The sequence below is a fragment of the Apteryx rowi genome, unplaced genomic scaffold, assembly GCF_003343035.1.
Source record: "Apteryx rowi isolate R43461 unplaced genomic scaffold, aptRow1 scaffold_47, whole genome shotgun sequence".
In the NCBI taxonomy this organism is placed as follows: Eukaryota; Metazoa; Chordata; class Aves; order Apterygiformes; family Apterygidae; genus Apteryx; species Apteryx rowi.
Genome location: NW_020450727.1, coordinates 3,012,701 through 3,037,858, shown reverse-complemented (window position 1 = coordinate 3,037,858; position 25,158 = coordinate 3,012,701). Strand labels below are relative to the sequence as shown.

At 50.2% G+C, this 25,158-nt stretch overlaps 1 protein-coding gene across 1 annotated transcript; it reads right to left on the bottom strand.

The window, feature by feature from the left end:
• Positions 1-5,245: 5,245 nt before the first annotated feature.
• Positions 5,246-24,036, bottom strand: IGFBP5 (insulin like growth factor binding protein 5). Its single transcript, XM_026078073.1, has 4 exons — positions 23,706-24,036; positions 6,298-6,524; positions 5,988-6,107; positions 5,246-5,542 (listed from the first exon to the last, which is right to left on the bottom strand). The coding sequence occupies exons 1-4, from the start codon at positions 24,034-24,036 to the stop codon at positions 5,411-5,413; spliced, it is 810 nt and encodes a 269-aa protein (XP_025933858.1). The 3' UTR covers positions 5,246-5,410.
• Between the last annotated feature and the right edge of the window lie 1,122 nt (positions 24,037-25,158).

Below are 25,158 nucleotides of genomic sequence, written 5' to 3'. Positions count from 1 at the left end.
ATGCTCTGCCAGCCATCCCTGCCATGCCTGCAGCAAGGGTGCTGGACTTCTGCACGTCACCTGCCTCCGAGGACCAGGATGATGCAAACCCAGGCTGAGCTAAGCCAGTGCCACATCCTTGAGAAGAAAGTGCTAATGAAAACAGGGCTGCTCTCCACTTTTAGGATGCTGTATACTCCAGCTTGCACTTTTATCATTGCATGGCTGCCTTAGCAGATCGCTCCAGTGTAGCAAGCTCTCCTAAACCATTGCCACCATGTTACACCTCTGCCTGTACCTCCCTCCATCATTCCCATAATCCTACCTCTGGCTGGCTGGGCATCTGAAGGGCACACATGCTGATGGCTGGAAAACGTGAGGGCTGACTGGCCGGCTGGGACACGTTCGTTAGCTGGTGCTGCTCACTGCTGGCCCCCGGCAGACAGACACTCCATGAGGGTCAAGCACAAGCTAACTGAATGCATAACTTTATTAAATAAATGCTTTGTCATGAGAAAAGACAAAGATCAAAGAGTAACATAAATTATAAGTTGAATAAATAGTATACAGCAATCTTCACTTTTTAATAAAATGTGAGATTTTTTTTTTTAAGTACAAAATGCTAAACAGAGCATTAAGCTCTTCTTCCATTGTCAGTTTTTCACAAACTGCTTTTTTTTTTCCCACCAGTAAGATTATGAGTATTTCTTGTTTACTGGAAAAAAAAACAACAAAAACAAAACAAAACGAAACAACAGAGCTACCGTATGTATGTAAAGCTATAAAAAGCTACCGTAAAATGTGTAGTGAGTATTGCTTAAAGATAAAAACCAGGCAGGAAACTCGGAATCTGGTGTGTTAACAACTGTGTTATAATGGTAGGTAACTTGCGTGGTGACGTCTGTCCCGGTGGCAGTGATGGGGTTGTTGGCTGGGCTAGGGAAGGGAGCACAGTACATAAGGTTCCTAGCCAGGGCCAGGACAGCGGTCTGGAAGCAAGGTGAATTGTCAATTGTTAAATATACAATGCTCCGTTCGGGAAAAAAAATCAACAACAAAAAACCAACAACAAAAAAGAGAAAGTTTTCAAAGGGAAGGGGAGAGAAAAAGAGAAGGGGGGGGGAGAGAGAGAGCGGAGAAATAGTGCAAAATGCTCTTGTACTAGTGGTTTTCAAAGTCCACTGCAGTACAGACGAGGAATAACCCAGCTGCTTAATGCCGCTCCCCCAGGAGGTCTGGTTGAAAGGCCATCCTGACTCTCCTTGATCCTTTTCCTCTCCTTCCCAGTCCAGGTCTCAAACACTGACTTGGTGCAGAGCCTGCAGTGAGGCAGCCATGGCCGAAGACCTCCAAGCCCTGTGCCTTCCCACGCGGCCACTGACTCAGGAGTCACTGGCACCTCCCTGTGCACCTTGGCCCCCCCAACCCCGCCCGGGCTCCCAAATCTTCCCCCTTGTGTTTTTCTCACTGCAAACATACGGCAGGCCCCTCCACCATGAAGTGCTGAGAATGGTGCGCTTCATTGCTGCTTCCCCGGGGAGCTGGCGAACCACTTCCAAAACCAGTCTCTCCCTCAGCCCAACCCCTGTCCCAAATACTAGTGCAGCCTTCAAACAGCCTCGTCTTTACAGGAAGCCTCTTAAGAGTAGGTGGCTGGGAAGCTCCTGCCATGGTCACTCAGTGCCATGGTCCGGGAGCAGAGGTGGCTCTGGCAGAGGTGAGGGCAGCGCTGCCCCCTCCTTGCCTCCTCTTCCTCCTCCTCAGGAGGCCTTGTCGCAGCCATGTTGGTGGGGATGGGATCAGAGGTACTGTCCCAGCCCTGGATTTGCAGGGTGGAGGCTGTCTGTAGGGAGAGGTTAGTGCTCTGGGCTCGTGGGGGCCAGTGGCCGAGACCCACTTTATAGGCAAAGCAGTGGGAGGCTCACCTGGGGGAGTGGTGAGGATGACTTTGGAGGCAGCTGTGGCAGGGTGGGGGTGACAGGCAGGATCCCTAGTCTCCCCATGCCCAGGGTAGCCTTGCTACAGTCAGGGAGTCATCCTGCATCCACCTCCTTTCAACTTCCCGTGTTGCCGCAGGTGTTGCAGTGGTCCATGTCAGGAGACCACTGCCAGGCCCACGGCTGGGCTGTGTGACCACTGGCGCTGGCCTGCAAGCCACCATGAGCTGAAATCCTCCCCTCCAAGCTTTGGCCCCAAAATACAAGGCCCAAGGGGAGCTGCTGTGTCTCCCCCCCGCTCCACTCCCATCCCACAAGCCCACGGTCCCCGGGCAGTATGTCTCCTTTCTCTGCAGCCAAAGGCTTTCAAGTTTTGGGAAATCAAACAACAAAACAAACAAACAAAAAAAAAAAAAAGCAAGAGAGAGAGAGAATGAGAGGGAGAAAGAAAGAAGGGAAGAGTATTGGAGGAAGGTGGTACTGGCCTATTACAGTCAGGAGGTTTTGCATGGGATCAGCAAGCGGAAGAGACAGGAAGTGTTTGCGATGGTAGCTCTGTGGCCCACAGCTCCCTTGGGGTTCTCAGGGGCTCCTCCACCTGCCTTCTTCACCCCCATTCTTCATCCCACCTTCACCAAATCATTAACCCCCACCCCCCACCCCAGTTGAATAGACCTGGCTCCGTCAGCCCTACAAAGCCTGGCGGGGTCCTTCCCCTTGCCCAAATGCACTGGTCATACTCCCCTCTAGCAAGGTGTGTGTGGGGGCTGCCCTGCTCCTACATTTTGGAGGGGGCCAGATCTGCATTTGGTGGCACCCCCCTTCTTTTTGGCAAGGGAGGAGGCCTTCGGCCCAGCTCCAAATGCCCCCCGCTGTGTTGTGGCTGGGAGCTCCGTGGAAGTCTCTCGGCTAAACTCAACACCTGCTGTGACTCTGGAGAAAGCAACTGGGGACCCGCAAGGGCAGATGTATGTGGCCAGCTGCAGTCGCCCAAAGTCCTGTTGCTCCATGCCAAGGAGGTGAAGACATCAGCACGGGAAATAAGAAGTTTTCCTTAACTTCTGGTCCTGCCTTTCCTTGGACAGAACCAACCTGGAGAAAGCATCTTGCTGGCACCATGCTCCCACAGGGAGGTGCTGGTGGTCCATGGCCCACCCAAACCGGAGCCTGGCGAGCAGGAGGCAGAAGGGCTGCTCAGTGTGCCCTGCTCAAGGGAGCCGAAACCGTCCCCTGGGAGGCTGCTGAGGGCACCCAGCCAAGCAATGGAGGTGAGCCTTCACCAGAGCTCCTCAGCACCTGAGTCCCCTTGTCCTGGCCCCGCTGGCGGAGACTCAGTTAACTAGGGAAACTCCTGCCTTTTTGCCCAAATCCAGGAGGCTAAAAAGGGCTTTGGAAAGAGCAGAAAACCCTTCCTCCAATCCAGAGCAAAGGCAGACGATGCCATGCTCTGCGCCAGTGCCCTGTGGCTTCTCTGACACCTCGGAGGACACTGGCTCTGGCCCTGTGGCAACTGCCCACCACCTTGCCTGCCCTTGCCGGTGCACAGCACACAGCGCGGCCTCCCATAGCAGCTGCGCGAGGCAGCCAGAGGAAAACCAGCTTGCACTTTGCATCCCTCGGTGACATGGTCTTCAGGAGATGTCCTGCCCATCTCTTCTGGCGTTGCTCTCAAGCCTTGTCAGGTCAGCAACAGTTTCTGGTGTGTGCGAGTTTGCGTCCCGAGATGGCGTCGCACAGATCCCACACATCTCCGAAGCAGGGCATTGCTCTCTTTACATTTTTTCCTTTTTTTTTGCTGCAGGATCTCCTCCGAACACAAACTTAGCAGAGACCCTTGTCATGGGGAAAGGAGAGGAAACAGTCCCAAAATTGAACATAAAAAAATAAAAACAACGAAAAGCAGGAAAGCAACTAATGGCTGTCTAAGCAGGCCTGAGTCGGTGGGTCTCTGCGTTGCGGTTGCTGCTGTCACTAAACAAGGATCTGGATCCTGGATTAAACTTGAGGGCCCTGTTGCAAGGATATGATTACAGGGTGGGGAGATGGGGCTGAGGGGAATCAGCTGTGGCAAATGTGTAAACAGTATCTCAATACAAAAGGATGGACACTGACATTTTCCAACCCATGAGGAAGGCTATAAACCAGCCTTTAAAAAAAATCTAAGACAAAACAAAGTGTTTTTTTTTCCCTTGGAGCAAATGATTTTTTTGGCTGTGAAAAAAATAATAAAAAAAAGCGCTCCATAGCTGGTCTTCCTTGTGGCGGCAAAGGGTGGTGAAGATTTTTGGCCCCGATCCCCCGTCCCCACACACGCATGCTTAAGTATGGATATTGATGACTATCTGTGGAACCGGCTCGGATGTACACCTTGACGTTCACAGGGCCCTGATCCCGCAGGCACTGATGCACCTCCTAAGTCTGCTCCTGTGCTTAGTCCAGCAGATTTCTTTTCTGGGGCAGCTCTCCCCCTGCTTACAGCTAAGCCCTCAAGATTGCAGGTTTTGAGGCAAATTTTGCAAGGAGGCAAAGACACATCTGTGCACGCTCACTCTCACACACACACAAACACATGCACGCAACAAATGCTTCCACACCTGGATGGATAACTTTCAGAGTCCAACTTGTCCACAAATAAGGTTTCTGACCTCCCATTCAAGAGGAACTGGATCGAGAAGTATATGTTTCCTTTTTGGATTGTTTCTTTTTAAAGTCCACGAACATTTTGTGTCAGGTATTCGTGCTGTTGCAGGAGCTGTTTTTCCCTCCCCGGCTCATCTCCAGACACAAAGCGAACTGTTCGACTCCTTCTCCCATTACACTGCTGCCCGGTCTGTGATGCTGTCGGAATCTGCCTGGATCTGGGGCAATCGTTTGAGATGGAAGTCACATCAACTTGAGTGAGTCCCAGTGATGTGGGCAGGAAACTCCAGAGGACTGGAGTTAGGAGGGGAAATGCTGTTTGCCTCAAGGTTTCCTCTCAAGACCATTTATAAAATAACTAGCTAATCAAAAAAAAAAAAATTAATCTGCCCACAACCCATACTAGGAAATCATCAACTCAGAGAGCTTCCTACGTGGGCGTGGCCTCTGCTCTGCAGCAGAGGGGTGCAGGTGGCACTGGGGAGAGGTGCAGGCAGTCGCAGGATGGCGGAGTGGCCGAAGCTGGTTTGTCTCTGGCTCTGTCCTTTCCTTGCTAAGTCCTTGTTGTCAAGACGCTGCTGTAGATTCTGAGTCCTCAGTTTCTTCAGGGTTTGTTTTTCTCTTTTCTGTTCTCTTCTCTTTTCTTTCTTTTTTCTCTTCTTTTTCTCTTTTCTTTTCTTTTCTTTTCTTTTCTTTTCTTTTCTTTTCTTTTCTTTTCTTTTCTTTTCTTTTCTTTTCTTTTTTTCTTCTTACATGAGATGAAAGGAATCGGAGTCCTGGGGCACAGGGAGGTGTGGAGGGGAGGGTGGAAGGGAGCCTGGGGTAGTGGCGGGGCAGAGGGAGAGGGTGCAAGTTCACTCCACATTGCTGCTGTCGAATGCGTGACACTGCAGGTCTCCGCTCAGGTAATCAGTCCCCGGCAGCTTCATGCCATATTTGTCCACGCACCAACACAAGCCACGCTTCCGGCCCCGGGATGGCTTGCACTGAGGAGAAACGCGAGGAGAGAGATCAAGAACTTGCCACAACTGTGTAACTCTCCTGCTGGCGATAAGGAGCAGCCCTGAGGTTTGCCTCTTTTACCCTAGCAGTGTAATCCCCTGGGGAAGGGCCTAGCTCTTACTCTCTGCTTTTACCATCTCCATCCTTGCTGCTTCCCAAGCCTGAGGCTCTCTGAGTTTTCCTTTCCCCCCCACCACGTCCTTCATGATGCTCTTTTTAGGCAGGACTGGGCTTGGAGCTGTTAGCAGGGCCACCCACAATCAACTGTGCCCTGTCAGGCTTGCAGCAACCTCCCCATGAGCCCGGCAAAGGAAAACCTCCATCCTTTCCATCTAGGGCAGTGGCAGTGAAAAACCTCCATGCATGGGAAGCTTCCGTCCCCTGCCCTTCTCCGTCCTGCTTTTGGGGAGGGACCCGCAGTGTTCTTACCTGCTTCCGCTTGTAGAAGCCCTTTCTATCGCAGTTGGGGAGGTGAACAGCCCGAGGGACCATTCTCTGGCTGCTTTTGAGCTCCTGCAGGGATGCCTCCATGTGCCTGCGGCAAGGGCCCTGCCAAGCGAGGAGAGTGAGGCGCAGTGAGTTGGGAGGTGCCCAGCTGGCCCTGAACAAGYGCCAAGCTGCAAATGCCCCTGGCTTCCCCCTGGCACCCACTCTTCAAGGGGGAAAAGCCCTCCTGCAGCCCGCTTTTCCATGAGAGCCCCTTGGCCCACTGCGAAGGAGTAGAGGGACGGACGCTCACCAGCTCAAACTCTTGCCGAAGCTCAGGGATGACAACACGGGGGTGCGCTGTGTTCTCTGCCATGCCCACAAACTTAGCCAGGGTCAGCTTCTTCCGACGGTCCTTCTTCAGGGCCTCAGCTTTGAGCTCGGAGAGGCGCCCAGGCTTGGGCCGGTAGGCCTTGGGTGGGTAGGTCTCTTCTGTCATCTCTGATGTGGTTGGCTCCTCGTGCTCTCGGGATTCCCTTTCTGGGGGGGGAGAGATACCAAATGATCAGTTCTCCAAGAGCTGACTAGCTTTGCATTTGCACAGAGACCCTCTTGCCTGATCTGAGAAAACATCTTTGCAGTAGGCAGGAAGAGAATGATGAAATAAGATCCACAGAAATTTAACTCAGCACGTTGTCCTACAGCTCCCTTCTCAGAAAGCCGAGGATGTCACTCCTGATAAAAACCAGCAAGGCTCCAGCAGGAAGAAGAAAATGATCCAACTGAGCTACAGCCCACCCATCAGCTGGCAGGGAGAGACTGCGGCAGCCAGCAGGTGCACCACACACAGCCCTCATGCCCAAAGATGCCCTCCTTGAAAGCACTTTTCCCATCTGCTGCCTACGGTCCTGGCTTTTATCCCACTGTGTGGGATGTGGTGTGGCTTTCATGTGACCCCAAACGAAGCAAGAGGAAGGCCTCTGGGAGCACAGAGGAGTCAGGAGTCTGGGATGGGCTCCTACTTCCACTATCATTTACAATGTGTTAACGGAGAAGGACTGGTAGGAGGATTATTCTACACCCAGAAAGAACCAGAGGACATACAAAATGTAGTGGAAAAGCCCCTCTTCAGCAATGGCAGGAGGATTAAAAGTGGCAAATTCATATCCTACACCCACTTGCAGGTGTGCAAGCAAAAGCTAGGGACACTCAAAGATGAGATGATTCCATATTCAAGGTCAACCACCAACATAGCAAAGCCACCACATGGTTAGGCAGATGCTTTGACAGTGATGCCAAAGACACAACTGAGAAATGTTGCAATCTCCAGGGCCCTCAGTTTGCAGCCCCTGTGCTAGGGTGACCCATGCTTGTGGGACTAAAACAGTCCTGGTCCACTGGCACATACTGAACAGCTGACAAAGCCCAGGGTAACACTGCAAAGCGGTGCTGTCTGACTGTGACTGTGACTGTTGGTGCCAAAGGGAAGGGAGGAGTGTGTTTAAGCTGTACCCACTGCAGTTGCCTTTTTATACCCCTCCCCCCAGTCAGCCCAGCATAACCTGTACCAACAGGATGCAATCAGGAGCTCTGCACGGTTATATATAGGAGAGAGCTGGTGACAGTCTAAACTTAGCTGACTTGTGACCTTTAATACAGCCACTGGAGTGAAAGAGAGTTATTTCTGGACTAAATTTGAATACAGTTTTAAGCTCTCAAGGCTCCTGGTCTCCCAGTCATTGGTTCCCAGCTGGCCTGTGATAATGCCAGGTTGGTGCTGGGGCCAGCAGGCAGGAACAGGGACAACACCTTGACAGTAGAAGGAAAAGCACCAGAGAAATGGTGGAAGCTGTGGGTTGAGCCTGCAGATTGGAATGTGTCCCTGCATGTCCATGGTGTCTCTTGATGCCAGTGAACCCAGCCTGTGCCCATCCCCTCCTATGAACCCCCAGTGAAGATAACAGGGCAGCAATTTTGCCCCTCCTTGTAATCATCACTGCAAGTAAAACTGCGTGGTGATAAAAGAAAAGGCTCCAGGCTGAAAGTAAAAGCTGATAAATCCCCCCAAAGGCCATCAGGAGTTTCCCTACAGACTGATTTCTAGAGCCCAGATGCAGCCCATGGGGGCTCTGCAGCCTGATGGGAGGTGAAGAGGAAGGCTCTGCACAGCCAGGCAGCTCAGGGATGCCTGAAGGAGCTGCTGGGGATGCCCAGTGGGTCCTGCCTGGCTGGGGGACATGCTGCTTGGTGGCAGATGGCAGCACAGGCCTGTCACACAGAGTCAGTGTGGTTGCCTTGAAGGTGGCCAAGAGGAGAGGTTGGTCTTGGGGCCCCCCAGCCCACCATGGCTATCAGTCTCCCCTCCTTCTTTCCCAAGGCAAACCTGCCCTCTCCCAGCTCCCAAATATGCACACACAAAACTGGAAAGTTTCCCGCAGGTGCATTTGGGAAGCAGCCCTTTAGTACTCTTTCCAGGAGCATCCTAGACTCAGCACCGTCCAAACTGCCCAGAGCAATGTAAATGACCCCATGCACCATCTCTGGGACCTGCATGTCTCCCCAGTATGGGATTCTCTTGCAATTTTGCCTCATGATGTTCATGTACCTGTTTTTTCTTGCTAGAGGACTCAAAATCACTCAAGCCACCAGGAGGGAAGTACCTTATGTCACCAAAGAAAAGACTTGCCCAGGGTCCCCCTGCTCCAAATTAGCACCATGTAACGAATGAGCCTAGGCTCGTACTGGAGAACACAGCACAAAGCAGGTGAGGCTCATGGAGCGCAGTCCACCTGCACAGGCAGGCAAACTAGGTCCAGAAAAGAGCATCAAGAGAGAAAAGGTGCCCTCAGCAAGGGGCTTCTCTATTATAAGGGGATGATAGACAAGGGATAGGGAAGGGAATCAGGAATGCTCTTGTCCCCCAGGAAATGACACTGCAATGCGCAGTAGAAGTGCACCCTTTGCCACAAGGTGTTGCAGCAGTCCAAGGTCCAAAAAGAGATTGGAGGCATCCCCAGTAAATTGCCACCTTCTGTGGCAATGAAACTCACTGCAATTTCTGTCCCAGGAATTCCCTGTGGCAGTGACTGCTGGGGCCCGATAAGGCAGAGCCAGGAAGACCTCCCTGGGCTGCCTCACAATAACAAGTAGCGGGGAGGACTCACACTGGTGCAGGCAACCCTACAATAACAAATGAGAGGGGTGCACCTCATTACCTGTGCAATAACAAATGAGCGAGGTACAGTTACCTGAGCAAGCCTACAATAAGAAACAGACAGGACAATGTGGCAAAGATTCAGCCAGAAAAACAGCATAGTGTCTCCAGTCCCCTGGACTCATGGTGTAAGCGGCATTTGCAGAGGCTCAATCTGCTTATATGGTTGGCAACTTGAGCCTCTGCAAACACCTTATTTCTCTGCTTCCTGCAAGCTGCCAGCAAACTAGAGCAAGCTGTGAAGCAGAGACTAATGYGGAGCCCTTTTGACAAGGGGAGATGGGAGACAGAGGAGCCCAGCACTCTGCAGAGGGACCAGAGGGTTGGTGTGCATCAAAGGCTGCTCAAGCTCCAGTCTGACTCCAGCTCTTCCTTTCTGGCAGAGCCAGAAAGCATCTGGGACAGATCGTCTCCCTTCCCCCTTCTCGGCATGCCGAGGTCCCTGCTCAAGTAGCAATACGATAAGAGACAACTCTGGTGGGACATTTCTGTCTGCCATTTGGGTGAACTGAGGAACAGGCTGGTGTAGAGAGGAAGAAGGGCTGGCTCTTCAGCATCATTGTCCCAGGTGCTGTTATACTGAGATGCCACTGCTGACAGGGTCAATACTCATCTGGAAATCCAAGGAGGCAGCAGTAGGGTCTAGTTTAGGTCTTTACTTTCCAGTGAGAACTTCATAGTCCCCTTCAGCTCTTTCGTCCACTGACAACTTTTAGCTTAATTTCCTCCAGCAACAAAGCTGAAGCAGTCCCTGCCTATGCACCTGTCTATCTGTTCCCTAATAGGATAATAACCAATCAATTTTGACAAACTCAGTTGTCTCTGAGACACAGTCCTGACAAGCTCGGGGCAGCTGGTGAAAGACCTTCCTGGTGCTACCACAGCACAGAGAAAGGCAGGGTGCGATGCCTCTGAGCTGGGGTATGCAGCACCAGTGCAGCTTACACTGTCCCCAGTCCTCTCTTTGCCTCCTGGCCTGCTCATTGACACCAACCTACAGCCACCCATGCAGGACTTTGCAAGTGATCCCCACCCTGCTTTTCCAACAGGCTCCTTGTGATTTTTGGCTCTGGCAGCAGCTGTCTTTGGAGGATCCCAGTTTCTGTCCCATCACTGCTTACAACAATGCTGCATTTTCCAAACCTGGTTGGGTGATCTTTGACACCTTGACCTTTTTGAGGGGAGGGACAACATTTCAGGATTGGAGACATATGCAGCCAATGTTGGCACCAGGGAAGGGAAAGGATTTATGGGAAAGGCTGGGGGAGACAGGGAGGAATTTTTCCACGTGGACTGAAAGAAAGACTTCCCATTGAAACTGGGACCCCAAAACACTAATCAAAGCCAGATCCAGACGCTCTCTCCTATTTTCACCATAACAACAACTCCCTGGCACAAACAGCTGCAGAATCCTACCTATGGCAGCTCCATTATCTGCCCAGCCTCACGCTGGCTTTGTACATCTTCCTGATGGACTGAACATGCACGTGCAGGCAGTGGGAATAATTACTGAAAAGCAATGTTTGTTTTCTCCTGCTCTGTACCTGCCTGAGGGACAGATTCCTCCCATTTCTCCTTCCTTACCCATCCTTAAAGGTACTGGTTCTTGGTGGGTACTGGAAAGCAACTTCTCTGGGTTCCTTGTGGCTGGAAGAGGAGGAATGTTGATGCTATCCCCAAAAACAGTCTTCTCCTTGCAAATCGTCTTAGAGATGTCCCTATTTTTCTTAAGACTGGGTCTTCTCCAGGAAGTCTGTTCTCAGGTCGCTGGCTAGTAAGAGCCCACTTTGTACATCACCCCTAGCTCCTAGCTCCTCTCCCCACTTGCCCCACTCAGGCGGAGGGGACATGCCTGACTGATGCTGAAACTTCCTGGGATGGGCAGGCAAGTTTCTCCCCAGCCTGGACTTGAACCTGTGACCACGAGGGCAAAATAAAAATCTCCCCCATCCCCAATCCCCTCCAGCCTYGTCAGCACACAGGGACAGATGCTGTGTTTGCATTCCTGAAATGCAGGCAGGGAAGAGATAAAGCAGGCAGGGGAGGGATGCAGAGCGAGGAGGGTCATCTCATCTTGCGCCCTTTGGCAGCTGGAGYGGACAACTGAGCAAAAACATTCCTGGGCTCCCCAGGGGTCGCGAGGATCAGCCCAGACAGAAGGGAGCTTTTACTGCCCTAATGAAGAAAAGCTCATTTACATTTCCATAGCAGGCAGGCACAAACCCCCAGCACAGTGGAGAATGTCCCCTCAGTGTCCTGGCCATGATGACGGAGGAACAAGGGTGCTGGGGGTGGGCTGCTGAGCCGGCTCAGGCATGACGCTTGGGGCTGGGGGGGGTGTCACTGCTCTGCACCACCGCCCTGGTGATATCAGGCAGTGATGTCAGGCGGCCGTGGCGACTGTCCAGTTCAAGGCTGTTTGGCACATGCTGAAGGAGGAGCAGCCAGGGCCTGGGATGCAGACTGTGGCCAGTTCCTCTGCTAACCCAGGGCGTTGGCTCTGAGAGAGTCAGCTGCAATGKGCCTTGGACTTTTGACGAACTTTTGTGCTTTGGTAGGGATTCAGCGGTAGGCCAGAGAGGTTGGTCTGGTGGGGACTGGCAGGAGAGCATGCTGGTGATGCTCATAGGCAATGAGAGACTGGGAGGAGACATCACACACCAAGAAGGACAGAAAAACAGCAGCCCTGCTTGGAAGAGACAACCTCTGTTGACTGCAACCCTACCTCCCCTAAGTTCCAGTAATATGCAACAGGCATTTATGACAGATCAATGTCAAGTAACTAACACCCATCTGCTAAAACAGAGGCTTTTGGRCTTCACGAGATAGCTAAACTACATTTCTAAGTCATCTGGAGAGATAACTGTGCCCTCCAGATTGCGATCTACCCCATCATTTGGCTTAGGCACCGATTTTACAGTGGAATGACATATCTCTGGAGGTCCCAGTTTCTCCTCCTGTGACTCTAGTGGTCTCACCTAGACCTTTGGAGGGCTGACGCTGAGAAAGATAAATCCCACCATCTCTTTTCCATACTGGTTTCCTCACGGTCTGTGATAAAGCTCTCATGAGAGGCAGTGTAAAACCAGTTTCACAGGTACCAGGAGCAGTGGTAAGAAAACCCCTGGGAATATTTCCTTCACTGGGAATTAGGTACCTCATTTGTTGCCGAAGGCTGAAACCTTTGTAATTTGCGGGTGGCCCCAAGGAAGTCTTTAGCAGACAAAGGATCATGAAGCACCCACAGAATGCCTACTCCACCCCACCATGCACAGTCCCCTACGAAGGCTGTAAGAGCAGAGTTCAAATAGTCCATAGACCATAGCCCAAAACTCACTCCAGCTCTCATGAGTCCCCAAAAAAGAGCTTGGGGCATCACCAATACCTTAAATTCCTGCAACAGCAGGGCAAAAGTTACTGAGACCTCACTCTCTTGTCCCAYGGGGATGAGCTTTAAGTGAAGGTTATGGATCAATGGGACCAGGCTCAGAGAAGAGATGGAAAAGCAGCCAGGGAACTGGCAGGACTGAACCCTTGGTTAAGACTTATCTCCATTTTATAAAGTGAAGACCCAGCAGGACACTCGGGAAGAGCTCAGAAATGCCTCATGAGGCTTGGAAAGTGGGGAAGGATGGCAGAGGGATTTGCTATGCTGTGGCCTTTGTCTCTTAAGTTATTGTTTGAGTTTTGCTGAACTAGCCTAGCAGACCTACTCTTTCTCAGGAGATTAATGTCTCCACAGCAGAAATCTATGAATGCAGATCCTGCCACATCAGCCAGAGCTCACTTGTAGAACGTGAATATCAGGCATTTGGGCTGCCCCCAGATTCACATAGGATTCATGGGAAAGGCAGATCATTGTCCTGATGACCTTCACGTCCTCACACAGAGCCAGATGGGGGAGAAATGCAGCCCAACATATAGGAAAGGAGCTCTCAGGGGAAGAAGCTCATTTAGCACCTTTCGGTCTGCTCTGGAAGCACAGGGCCTATCTGTAGGAACAGATCTCTGGATCAGTGCCACTTCTTCACAGTGCCAGCAAATGCCACAGAGGTGAGAGAGGTAAGGCTATGGGAGCTGGAAGCATAAGAAAGGACTTGCACTGCTGCATGCCAAATGATACTTTCCTGAGCTGCCTTTCCTTTCTGCAGCTGCAAAATAACACCCCCCCTCCCCAAAGTGACTCTCCAGTGCAAAGAGCAAATCAAGTTTAGATATGGGGAGCTCCTTGACACAGGTTCTTTCTCTACACRTTGCTAGCTGTTTGCTCCGCAGGCTCCAAGCATCCACACTGGGCTTGGAAGAGCCAGCCATCAGCATCAGCTTGTGGGCTGGGCTGCTCCTGATGATCTGGGGTGTACAAACAAGAACTAGGGCTCGCAGAGAGGTGTTGTCTTTGAGCTGGCTCTTTCTCTCCAGAGAACTCCCAGATCTCGCTAAGGTCAGTTCTTAACACAGACTTGAAGGTTTGAAATGCATTTGCAGGCACATTAAGTCTCAGGAGAGGGACTGGGGCTGTGGTCAACCTGCAGTGTAGACAGAGACTTGGGGTTCCCAATGATAACCATTTCTGAGCAAGAGAGAACCCAAAATATCCAACCAGTAAAACACTTAGGACACTTTTCACAGTCTCTCCCTCCTGTAAGTAGATTTCCATTTCAATGAACTGATGCTGATGCACATCATCTTGCAATATTGCAGGCACTCTGTCTCTGGATAGCTGCTTGTATCAGCCTGACATTTCCCGAACAAAATTATCTTCCAGGTAACTGAGCTAGCAAGTGGAGGGGAAGGAAGTATTTTGAGATCAGATTTACATCAAGAAGCTCCTGTTGCTGATTCACTGATGATAAGAAGATAAAACATATTTCCTTCACGTCATCTGGAGACTACCGCTGTTCCCCATTCCATATGCTGAAACTGCAGAAGAAGCTGAGAGCTGAATTGAAAAATGACCTGGAGAAATCTAAATAAATCATCTTGCAATATCATAGTGACCAAAACATATTTTTCCTTCCTGGAAAGAATGAAATCATTCGGTCTTTCTTAGTCTTGCACCTTTTTCAACAAATGCACTCTAGTGGCTTCCATCAGTTATAATAAAGAAGGCAAAATTCCCGCCACACTGCCACAGAACTAAGACTCATGGAAAAAGATTGTGCAACTGTCTCTGCCTAACAGAAAGCAAAGATGAGTAAAATTTGGAGTAGCTCCTGACAAACACCATAAAATCGTGTACTGGCAGTGTCTCCACAGGGCTTATTTGTGGCAAAAAAAGAGGAAAACCCTTCATGGAAAAGAAACATGCCTTCAGGTCCTCTGAATGAAAACAAAAGGGTTTGAACTGCCCAGTGTCTGGCCACCAGGTGGGAAGAGATCACCTGAAAAAAAGTCCCGCTGTGTCCTTAAAAAGGAGGTGTGATGGGTTGGAAGAGAACCCTAAAACATCTAACAAGTATCATTATTATATGGAAAAGAAGGGGACAAGGAGGACTCTTCAGGATGCAGGTAGTTCAACAGCAGTGATGGAGGAAACGTCACCAGGGAAGACGAGTAGATAGTTTTGTATTCTTTATGTGGAGCCTTTCTCTAAAACTCAGCTGAAGGTGGGTTTCATTATACATAAGATTTCAAGAAACCTGAGCTTGAAAGCAGGACGCTGCCAGAAAACTGACAGTATTTTAATCATTGAAACCCAAACGTGACAAATCATAATAGAGCCAGGTGCTAAGGCCTTAAAAATACAACCATAACCAGGAAGTGTTCCTGAAGGCCATCAAAGGCTGGGATATCACCGTGGATGCTGCAGCATTTTACCCTGAGAACAACATGTTACTAATGGGAAATCTCTGTGTTAAAGGAGATGATCTTGAGGAGAAGGTGTCCTACCAAAGAGACAGCTACTAAAGTTTACACTAAGCTTTCTGGACTGCTTATGGGTTAGGGTGGCTTTGCCTTTTGGTAAGGGTTTTGAATCCAAAGAGCAGAAGCTCTTTACAACAGGCCTACTAGAACTGAATCTGAGAGAGGTCGCTCCCACTGGAGGTTGGAGGTTTCCATCACAAGATCCATCCCCACTTATGTTACCGGGGATCTGTGTCATTATTCTCAACAGAGAAGCCAATAATTGAGAGAGCCAGGAAAGCTTATCCTCTTGTCCCCCTGCAAGAGATGAAGGCACACCAGGCAGAGTGTGCAAATGCACCTGTGTCAGGTGCTGGAGAGGAACTGATCAAATACTGCAAATATTTCACATGTGCAACTGTGATTGCAACTCCCAGCCTAGCCTGGATTAATTTCTATGCCTTCAGCCTGACTTTCAAAGCTCTGCCTTAAACCAGATGGAAAAGATCTGTTAGATCATCCATTGCTCATCTCTTCGACAGCACCAGATGACACATTGTTACAGGTACCATCCAAYCTCACTTTTAAGAGCTACGAGTGATGAGATTTCCACCTCTGCCCTCGGGACTCCCTTCTTCTTTCTCAATGAGTCCTTCTGACAGGAAGTAAGTAGAAGTCCATTTAAGTAGTACCACAAACAAGTACAAGTCTGATGTTCACACTCTGACAATATTGTTAGGCAGAAACTTGCCCAAGCTGGATCTCAACCTCTGATCCTTGTCTCTCCTAGCCATTTCCCCTTCCTGCACTGAACCATAGCATACACCATCTGACTCCCTTTGTTGCAACACGATGCAAAGTTGCTTCTTCAATGTTAAAAAAAAAAAAAAAATCAAGAGTCTCTTGATGGAGCAAAGAGTGCAGACCTCCATTTTGTGGTCTGAAGCTCCAAGAAATAATTGACCACCCTTTGTAGTAAGTCCTGAGCCTTTCTGGAATTATAAATTCCCTGTTGTGCTTCACTGTTTCTCCTGCAACCTCAGACCACCCCTGCTGGTAGAAAACCAAAGAGCAAATGCTGAAATGTCCAGAAAATGAAGAAGTAAAATTTCACTCATTTCTGTTGTTTCTTCAGGAAAGCAGGAGTCACATATGAAAGCAAACGGACTGCCCCAGCCACATGTACGTCTATTATGATCATTAGACAGGTAAGACATATAATCTGTCCCTAATAAAAGTCTGTTTTTTTTCCTGCACCTCCTGTAACTTAGAAAATGAAAGACAGCTACCATGGTCCATGCCTTTCTGTTTATTCACTGGATTATTTAATTACTAGTTCCTCATCATTAGCCAAATGCATAACATGCAATTTCTTAAGCATGAACAATAAAATGGCTTGTTGATTTAATTGTCTTCAGAGGATGAATCACACCTGAACCTGGAAACAGAAAATATTTCTACTGGCTTTATAAAAAAGAACTGTAACTACTGGCCAACTTTGCCCCCAAAGTTTCCTTTAAGATGCCTTCACTCTCTTGTTTAGCTGGGGGATCATTTCCTTAAATACCTGTCAGGATTACCTTCTTGCCCTTAAATAGCAACCAGACCAGTTATCTCTATCAACATAACAATTATGTCCATCAGTGGACCAGCTGTGTCCATCCAACAAAAAAACAAACCAAACTCTGCAATAAGAGTCCTCAAGGCAGGCAGGTGCTAAGAGCTTTCAAATTCTATTGGAGTCAACAGCATCTTTGGATTTTTGACTTCATGGTCTTTAGAGGACTGAAGCAGCTGGCTCCCACTGAGGGAATTAGGCGTCCAAAGGCCTATGATGCTCTGGGCCTCAGGGCCTACAGAAAAGGTGCTCAGCATCTTGCAGGATGAAGCCCTATCAGGCTACTAGGAATTAGGAAATGACCTGTCAGTTCACTGAGGTGGGTGTTGAAAAGGCAGTTTTCTATTTTGCGTGAAAGAGGCAGTTTCACAGGGAGTGCGGGCATGAGGAAAAGTGCTGTGAAGATGACACACATCAGGGTCTGGACAATGAAGGCAATAGAGAAAGCAAGGCTTTATGCAAAGACACTCAAGACATACCCACTGACACCACAAGCATAAATTTAAGATGCCTCTTCAAGTTTAGCCTGCCAACCAGAGTCTCTCTGCACCCATGGGAGGCTTGGATCTTTCTGCAGATTTAGCTTTAGGCAGGTGTGGTTCCCCAGTCAGAAGCTGGTGGTCATAGGACAAGGACTGATGGATAGTTAGCCCGCTTGTTGTAGAAACATTGTAAACAGACAGGAGATCCACCAAAACATGATGAGAAATGGCTTCCTTGAGAGTAAATTTGCCCACATCAGACCATCAAGAGTCCCAAATTTCTGCAGACACATTATGCCTGCTCCTGCTGGGATTAACTGCGAGCCAGTGGATTGACATAAACACTAAGAGGTCCCCTTAGATCACTAGCATCAAAGAACCACTTCAAAAACAACATCTTGTAGAGAGTTGCCTTGGCTACAGAGCTGAAGGAATAAAGAGAGTCTCTTGTGGGGGGGGGGAAGTGGGGAGAGGGTGGGGGGCGTTTCATTCCTTCACCACTAGATGCAGTGCAACCCTTCCTGGATGGGCTGATGCATCAGACATGACCCATGTCCAGTGATCTCAAGCATTCACGCTGAGCAGGCCCAGGGCTCAGGACTGGCCAGCTTGGTCTGCAAACTGCTGCCAGCTCTGCACACAACCCACTGGATACCCTGGCACGAAGGCCCTCATTAAATGGGCCTGGTGGGTCCCAGGCTTAGGAGACCCCAGTGCAAGGGGGGCAGTTTATCCTCTCTCCCCTTCGCTGGCAGAGCTGCCTCATGCATTTTGCCACACCTGTCCTGAAGATAAAGAGATAATATGGTTCTTTCTACCTGTGAAAAATCTCCTTACAAATGACTATGTGGTCATTATTCAGGCTGCCAGTAAGTTCACACAGGCCAAACTCTTTGGATCATCTTTGACCTCTACATGCATCATGTGTCCAGGTCCTGATGATTCTTCCTCCTCAATGCCAGAGGTTGTTTCTCCTGTCCTTGGCTTGCCATGTCTCAAGTTGCCATCTTTTCCCATTTCAGCTCTTGTTCCCAGCTTTTCCAAATGCTGACTGTGGCTGGCTGAGCAAAGAGCAGTTGCCAGGCTCCCTGCTCACCTCTGTACCCTGGCATCTTCTCCTCCACCAATGCYGCCAGGCACCATGGCCCCCTGCCTACATCCTCCAGCCCTGCCATGTGATGTTGCCTCATCTGAGGTGGATTGACTGCTCTCAGTAAGCTGTAACCTGTCTAAACCTTCACTGGGATATCTCTAGCTACTAAGGCCAACAGGGTATTTAACTGCTACTGGCTTAGACTATTCAGAAAAAACAACCCATCTCCAAACACTGTGTGAGTTCAGATCCATGCAGCTGGCTGGGGTGTCRAGAGTATCTTGCCTCTATCTTCTTTCTTCCTTCCTGTTGTTTGATATGCTCAGCTGCTGCATCTTATTTCTCAGCCCTCAGCAGGAGAGGATAGGGTAGGTTGGTCTTTACAACATTATCTGACCTTTATGTCAAAATACCTATGTGCCAGTTGTAGGCAGAACTATTGAATGGGAAGAGAGATTTGTGTGTGCTGCCTGGAAACCGTTCTGCCCCAGAGACAAAAATGCTCCATGTGTGTGTCTGCACACATGAAATGTTTGTGCGGGTGTGCGTGGGTGTGTGAACATAAGTACATGTGTGCATATGTTCACATGCATATCTTTCCTGTGCATAATAATCTTGCTGCTCTGCAGCCCACACTGAGGGACAGGTGTGTTCCATATAAATTCTACTTTTATTTATGTCTGACCTTGAATTTGCACTACTAAGTCCTTGGTAGAAAACAAAGCAGATTTGTCTTGCCACAGGCTGTTATCTGCTCTGTGACGTAGCACAAGTGAAACAAGCTGCAACTATTCTTAGTGGCTTGCCCCACTGAGCAGAGGAGGAACAAGCTCAGAGGAGGCTGAGCCTTCTTCCTCCCCTTCCCAGATTGCTCCAGCCCTTCCAGTTTGGATGAAGAACACTGGAACCACCACTGCTATAACAATTCCTGCAGCTGCTCCTACGTCTTGGATGCAGTCAGGCGTGCTCATAACTGAAAAGCATGAGAAGCCTTTCGATCCAGTGTGAGTAAAACTTCCAGTGGACGTTAGGAGGAAGCAGAGCRCTGTGCTATGTGCGCAGGCTGCCAGGAATTGGGATGCAGCCTGTTCMCCGCCTCTCCTTCTCTCCTTCCTCCCTGGCTGTACTGACACACACGTGCCAAACTAGGCAACGGAAAGAAACTGGGAGGGGTGTCCTGAAGCTGCCTTGCAAAGAACCTACCCGAGCTCTCCTACCCCTTTCTTCTGAGTCTGATGGGATGGGACAACTCACACCACAGACACGCAAATGCTTCCAGTCACACATGACTGTATTCACGTGATTGACATGCCAAAGCCACAGTAGTCATCTGAGCACAGGATGCTTGTGCTTAAATATCGACATGAGCAGGCGCACAGTCTTCCTCTAGCATCCCTCAGATTTGCTGAGACTCCCACTTAAGGTCAGCCTCTGTTCTCAGTTACAGTGGTTCAAACCTGGAAGGGCTTCCTTGATTTACCTGGAGTCAGTCCAGATTTACAGCGGTGCTCATGTGGTCAGGATCTGGTCTATCACACATGCACATATGCACAGAGCCACGTCTTTTCTCCGGTGAACTCTGCTAGCACCAGGCAAGAATTTCATTTGGATCAACTACTTAATATTCTTGCTCCTTCCTTAGAAACCAGGCTGCTGAAAATCTTTCCAGCCAAGGCCCCTCCTTTCCTGTTTGAACTGCTCCATCCCTCCCTCCCCAGTAGACACACACCACAAAAAACCAACTTTCTTGCTGGCACCTGATGGATTTCACCATCTTTTTTTTTATTGTTATTGTTGTTGAAACTTCAGATCAAAAGAAAAATGGAGTTTTTCCTGTTTTGGATCCGAGGCTTTGCGGGCCTGTTGCTACTAGCTTTCACCTGGACAGCTTGAGAGCTGTAAGTGGCTCTGCTTCACACAAAGGACTTGCCACTCGTCACTAGATGGGTCTTTCCCTGAACAACACGCATTTGTAGCCCGATGTGTACAAAGTGCCCTGCTCCCATGACCCCTGCCCTAACCCTCACCCTCAGCTCTAACCCCGCGCACCCCAGCCTTGGCGTAGAGCTGCCCACCTGCCCCACCATGTCCCAGCCACTCTCCCACAGCTGCTGTGTGCCTGTAAAACCCAGCCCTGTGTCACATGCGCCGAAACAGGGAGGGAAAGAGCACAATAAGGAGAAAGAGAGGGGGGAAGATATGTCAGGCAATGATAAAGGACTGCATCGAACATGAGAAGCAGGAAACTTGGGCTCCCTCAGCACTTCGCCTCCGCCTACTTCCAGCTGACRCAGCAAAGACGATTTTCATAGCACTAATTCTGCGTCCCCCCTCCTTCCCTTCTGGTTATCATTGGCTCATGGTTTCACAAGGAAACTTGCCAAGTCTTGCTTGCTTTCTAGAAAGAGAGAAGGAATGAGAGGGAAGAAGGAAATATTTGACAACCTTTGTTTTTCCRTGAGCCTTTTTAGGGCAGCAGGCTCCAGTTTGTGCCCTCCTCTCCTCACAGAGCTCAGCCTGACCTTGCTGTCTCAGCAGGAGGAAGTCTGGCAGAGCATGGGGAAGAAAGATGGAAAGACATGGCGTATTTCAAACAAAACCTAAACAAAACAGAAAAAAAACAGAATCCTGAAGCCTGTGCCATAAATGAAGCTCATTCATGGTTTTTACCAGGAATGCCAACTACAGCAGTGATGTTTGGCTTTTGGTGAAGGACAGTGTGTCTATTGTGTCCTTTAGGGATTAGGCGACCACCTTGTCAATACCTACACATCAGTCTACCTAAAATGAGTATTACCAAAGCCTTTTAAATCCTGAATTTGCTTTCATTTCTGACCTCTTCACAAACCAGGAGCACATCCTGCACAGCAGCTCCAGCATTTCTCAATACCACTATGCCCAGTTTACAGATGGGGAAACTGAGGCACAGTGCCTGGGAGCATCTTGCTACCACATAAAACAGCTGGTCTATGGAAAAGCCAAGTCTTGCCTCCCAGCCTTGGACTCTCTTGCAATACTGCTTATTGCGTCTCCACCACGACTATAAGGAGGAAAGCATCTGTGATTTAAACTGAGCCAGTGCAAGAGCAGAAATAGATAGAAATGCAGTTTGATCTCGTCCTTGCCACTGTCACATAGTTTATTTTGCAGAGTGCTGATTCTTTCTCAGCAGTTCCCAGCTTAGGGCCAATTTTGGTCACTGATAGATTGTACGGCCAGGCCAGCTTCCCCAGCACACAGTCCCTGCATTGCTGGCCAAACTGGCAGAGGCCAGAAAGTTCAAGTCAAACTTCATTTCTTTCCTTGCCCTGTTGCTTAGTAACATGCCTATGAAAATATACTTTGTTCTCACATGCTACCAGTCAAATGCCGAGAGAGTTTTTCCCTCTCCCATCCTCAGGAATTCCTGATTTATTTTTTATTTCTTTTTGCAATCTCACAGATCTCCAGAGAAGCCTGCTGGTCTCCCATGGCTTCCTGCAAAAGCCTTTCCAATTGAGATTCATTTCCTGGCTGCAGACAAACCCGTTGAAAAGAGCCCCCTGCAGCACTTGGGGAGTCCAAACTGGAAGTGCAGGTGGTGCTGGGGGTTTGCATTTGCAACAAACCTGCAGTCTCTTTCCTATTCCTCTCCTTAGTCATCCAAAGGATGCTCGTGGTCCCAAGGCAACCAAAAGCCAACTATGTTATGAGGAGACCAGCCGAAGGATTCACCTAAAGCACCTGCCAAAGGACCAGATTCCTTGGGACGAGAGAGGCAGGTGGAACGAAAGGAGATTCATGCTGGGAGTCAAGACCAAAGCTTCTCTGTCTGCAAGGGGCACCCTCACTACATGCCCAAGGATCAGCTGTGCTCTCCCAGCAGCCGCTGCATTTTAGCTGCATAACTTGCTTTCCCGACCACACTGCCAGCCTCCCGAACGCACACACACATGCAGAGTAAATAAACACTGCAGATGACGCGCTCGGGGATACTTTGCATAGTTCTGCTGTGAGCGGGTTATTGCACAGTTTCCTGGGCTCCAAGATAGGAAATCAGTTCCTGTCTTGCCCTCTGCACACCATGGTACCCTGCACAGGTTTCCCTCCTAAACCTTACCCCTTCCAGAAGACCAAGCTCAGCTTTGTTGTTTCTGGACAATTTTAAAAGAAGTTGGACACTTTTTGTCATTTGGGGGGGGGGGAGAGAAGTTATACATATACATATATATGCAGACACAGAATTTGGTTTTGCTCTATGGCATGAAACATAACAACATGACCACTGCCTGCAAGCAGCAAAGGGGAAAAATAATAAAAGCAGCAAGATTTATTAGGTGCTAGAAAGGAGAAACGGATTCCCATTGCGCCAGTATAAGCAGAAGCTTGCTAACAAGCAAAAATGACTTCTTCCTTGAGAAAAAAAAGTGGGGAGCTTACTTCTGGGTTTTTTTTGCAAATTAGTTCCCCTGCTCCCCAGGACACAGACACATCCTCCCTGCCTCCCCTTCATGTGGTGACAGAAATACAGAAGTATTTGAAGAAGTAGAGTGAACATGTCCTTGCAAAACCTATGGGATTCAGAAATGGGAGTTAAGCAAGTGCCAAAGTGAAGGAGTGCTTTCTTTCATGCTTTTGTTACATGAAAGGTGCAAAGATTTCAGAAACTTTGCTTTGCCCCGGTGCTACCACACCAGCCTTCATTCTTGCTTTTAATATATTCTTTTGGATTATCATCATCTTCATTATTTTTGCATTCATGGCTTCCCTGTCACCAATGCACCTGCTCTCTTCCCCTCCCAGGGTTAAAATCCGTTGCCCAACAAAGACCTCAAGCAGCAACCAGCCGGGAAGAGCAGGATGCAACAACCACAGGGAGAAAGAGGGAGGCTGAATTTGCCAGTGGCAAATCCCGAGGCTGGCTGAGGTCTGGGGGACAGGGTAGAAGGTTGCAAAGGGGGGGCCCTGCACAGAAAGCTGCCTTTTATCTCATGCTGCAGAGTCCAGCTCGGTCCCCAGAGCAAGGTGGAGGGTATGGGCAGAGAAAGGGGGTCAGGGACAGGGTGGGGACTGGGATACAGGAGAGACAAAAAGGATGCAGTTGGGGGGGGATGCAGCAGGGACTAAAAGGATGCAACTAGGGGGGGATGGGACTCGGATGCAGCAGGGACTAAAAGGGTTCTTCTGGGGAGTGGGGGAGAAAACCTTTCTGTGTGGGATGGGGCAACCCAGACATCGGAAGGGAGGTGATGGAAAGGGGCTGTTAACTGATGCAACAGGAGGTACGACCAGGGCATGGATGGAGGGATGGACTGGAGAAACAGCCAGGGGCATGGAAGAGCACCAGGAAAGATGGAAAATCAGCCGGGGGCATGGAAGAGGGGGGGGGGGGGGGGGGGATGGAAGAGCAGCCGGGCGGACGGAAGGGCAGCCGGGAAGGTGGGACCGGCCGCGGGGCCATGCGGAGCCCGGGGCGGGGGGCACCACTCACCCGTCTTGGCTTGCTCGCGGTAGCTCTTCTCGCTGAGGCAGACGGCGGTGCCGTGGAGCAGGGCGTGCAGCGGCTTCTCCTCGCCCTGGCGCGGCAGGCAGCGGAGCCCGCGGGCGCAGCGCTCCGTGTAGACGCCGCAGGGCTGCCCGGCGGGCAGGGCGCAGGTGAGGCAGCAGCCGCAGCCCGGCTCCTTCACCAGCTCGCAGCCCAGCGGCGGCGGCGGGCACAGCGACAGCGCCTTGCCGTCGCACGGCTCGCACTGCACGAAGGAGCCGAGGCACCGCGACAGCCCCGGGCAGGCGCCCAGCAGCACCAGGAGCCGCAGCAGCATCGCGGCGGGGATGCTGCGGGACGGGCGCGGGCGGGGGGGCCGGGGGCGGGCGGCTCGCTCTTTTTCGCTCTCTCCTTCGAAAAAATTCAAAAAAGCAAAAAAAGGGGGGGGGGAGGCGGAAAGCGGAGCCCCTGCTGGCGAGCGCCCCACGCTCAGGTTTATTCTCGGTGTGCGAGACCCTCCTGCTTTTCTTTCGGCTTTGGGCGGGGGGGTTGTCTAGGTTTGCTTTTGTCTTTTTTTTCCTTCTTTCAGGTTTTTTTTTTGCCTCAAAAGGGGGGAAATCCCACCGCGATCCGCGGGAGCGCAAAAAGAGAGGGGGAGGCAAAGGGGAGGGGGGAGAGGGAGAAAAGCCTGCAACAGGTTGCAGGGGGAGGCGTGAGGTTTGGGGGGCAGGGATGGCGATTTCACACACTCACACAAACACACACACACTTCCCAAAGGGCTGGGAGGAGGCAGGCTGAGGAGGGAGCAAAGTTCCTTGAAAACCAGTGTCCTGCTCTTAATGCATCAAAGCAGTCAAGACGGGGGAAAAAACGCAGGAGAGGGAAGAGGGGATGCAAAGCCCCCCTTCCCGCTCCCTTCTTCTGCAGGAGGAGAAAAAGCCTCTCCCGAAGCAGCGAGCTGCTGGAAAGCTTGGTATGAAGCAAAGTTGTGTTTCGATCGGCTCTGTTCAACCCTCCCGCTTTCCTCTTCCAAGATTTGCAAAGGCAAAAAGCGAAAAAAAAGCCAAAAAAGGCAAAAAGAAAAAAAAAAGCAAAAAGAAAAGTTTTCTGCAAAGTTGGAGTATTTTGTTGCAAAGTCTGCAGAGGAGCGGTAAAAAACAGGGGGAAGAGAAAAAAAAAGGAAAAGAGAGGAAAAAAAAATCCACTTTGTAGATCTCCCAACACTTTTCCCCTGGAGAAGTTTCTAAAGAGACTGAATACTGCAGAACAGGCTGTCTTTTAAATAGACTGCCTCTGGCTGCCTGCCAGCCCCTAGCTGCAATTTGAGATCCCAATGACACCTCAGCTTGACTAGGTGCCAGCAACTAGGGCCCTATCAGTGCACACTCGAGCCGGTGGGGGTGGGGTGCGCAGCTTCTGACTTCTGGGCTTCAAACCCCGGGCAGTGATCAAGGATAA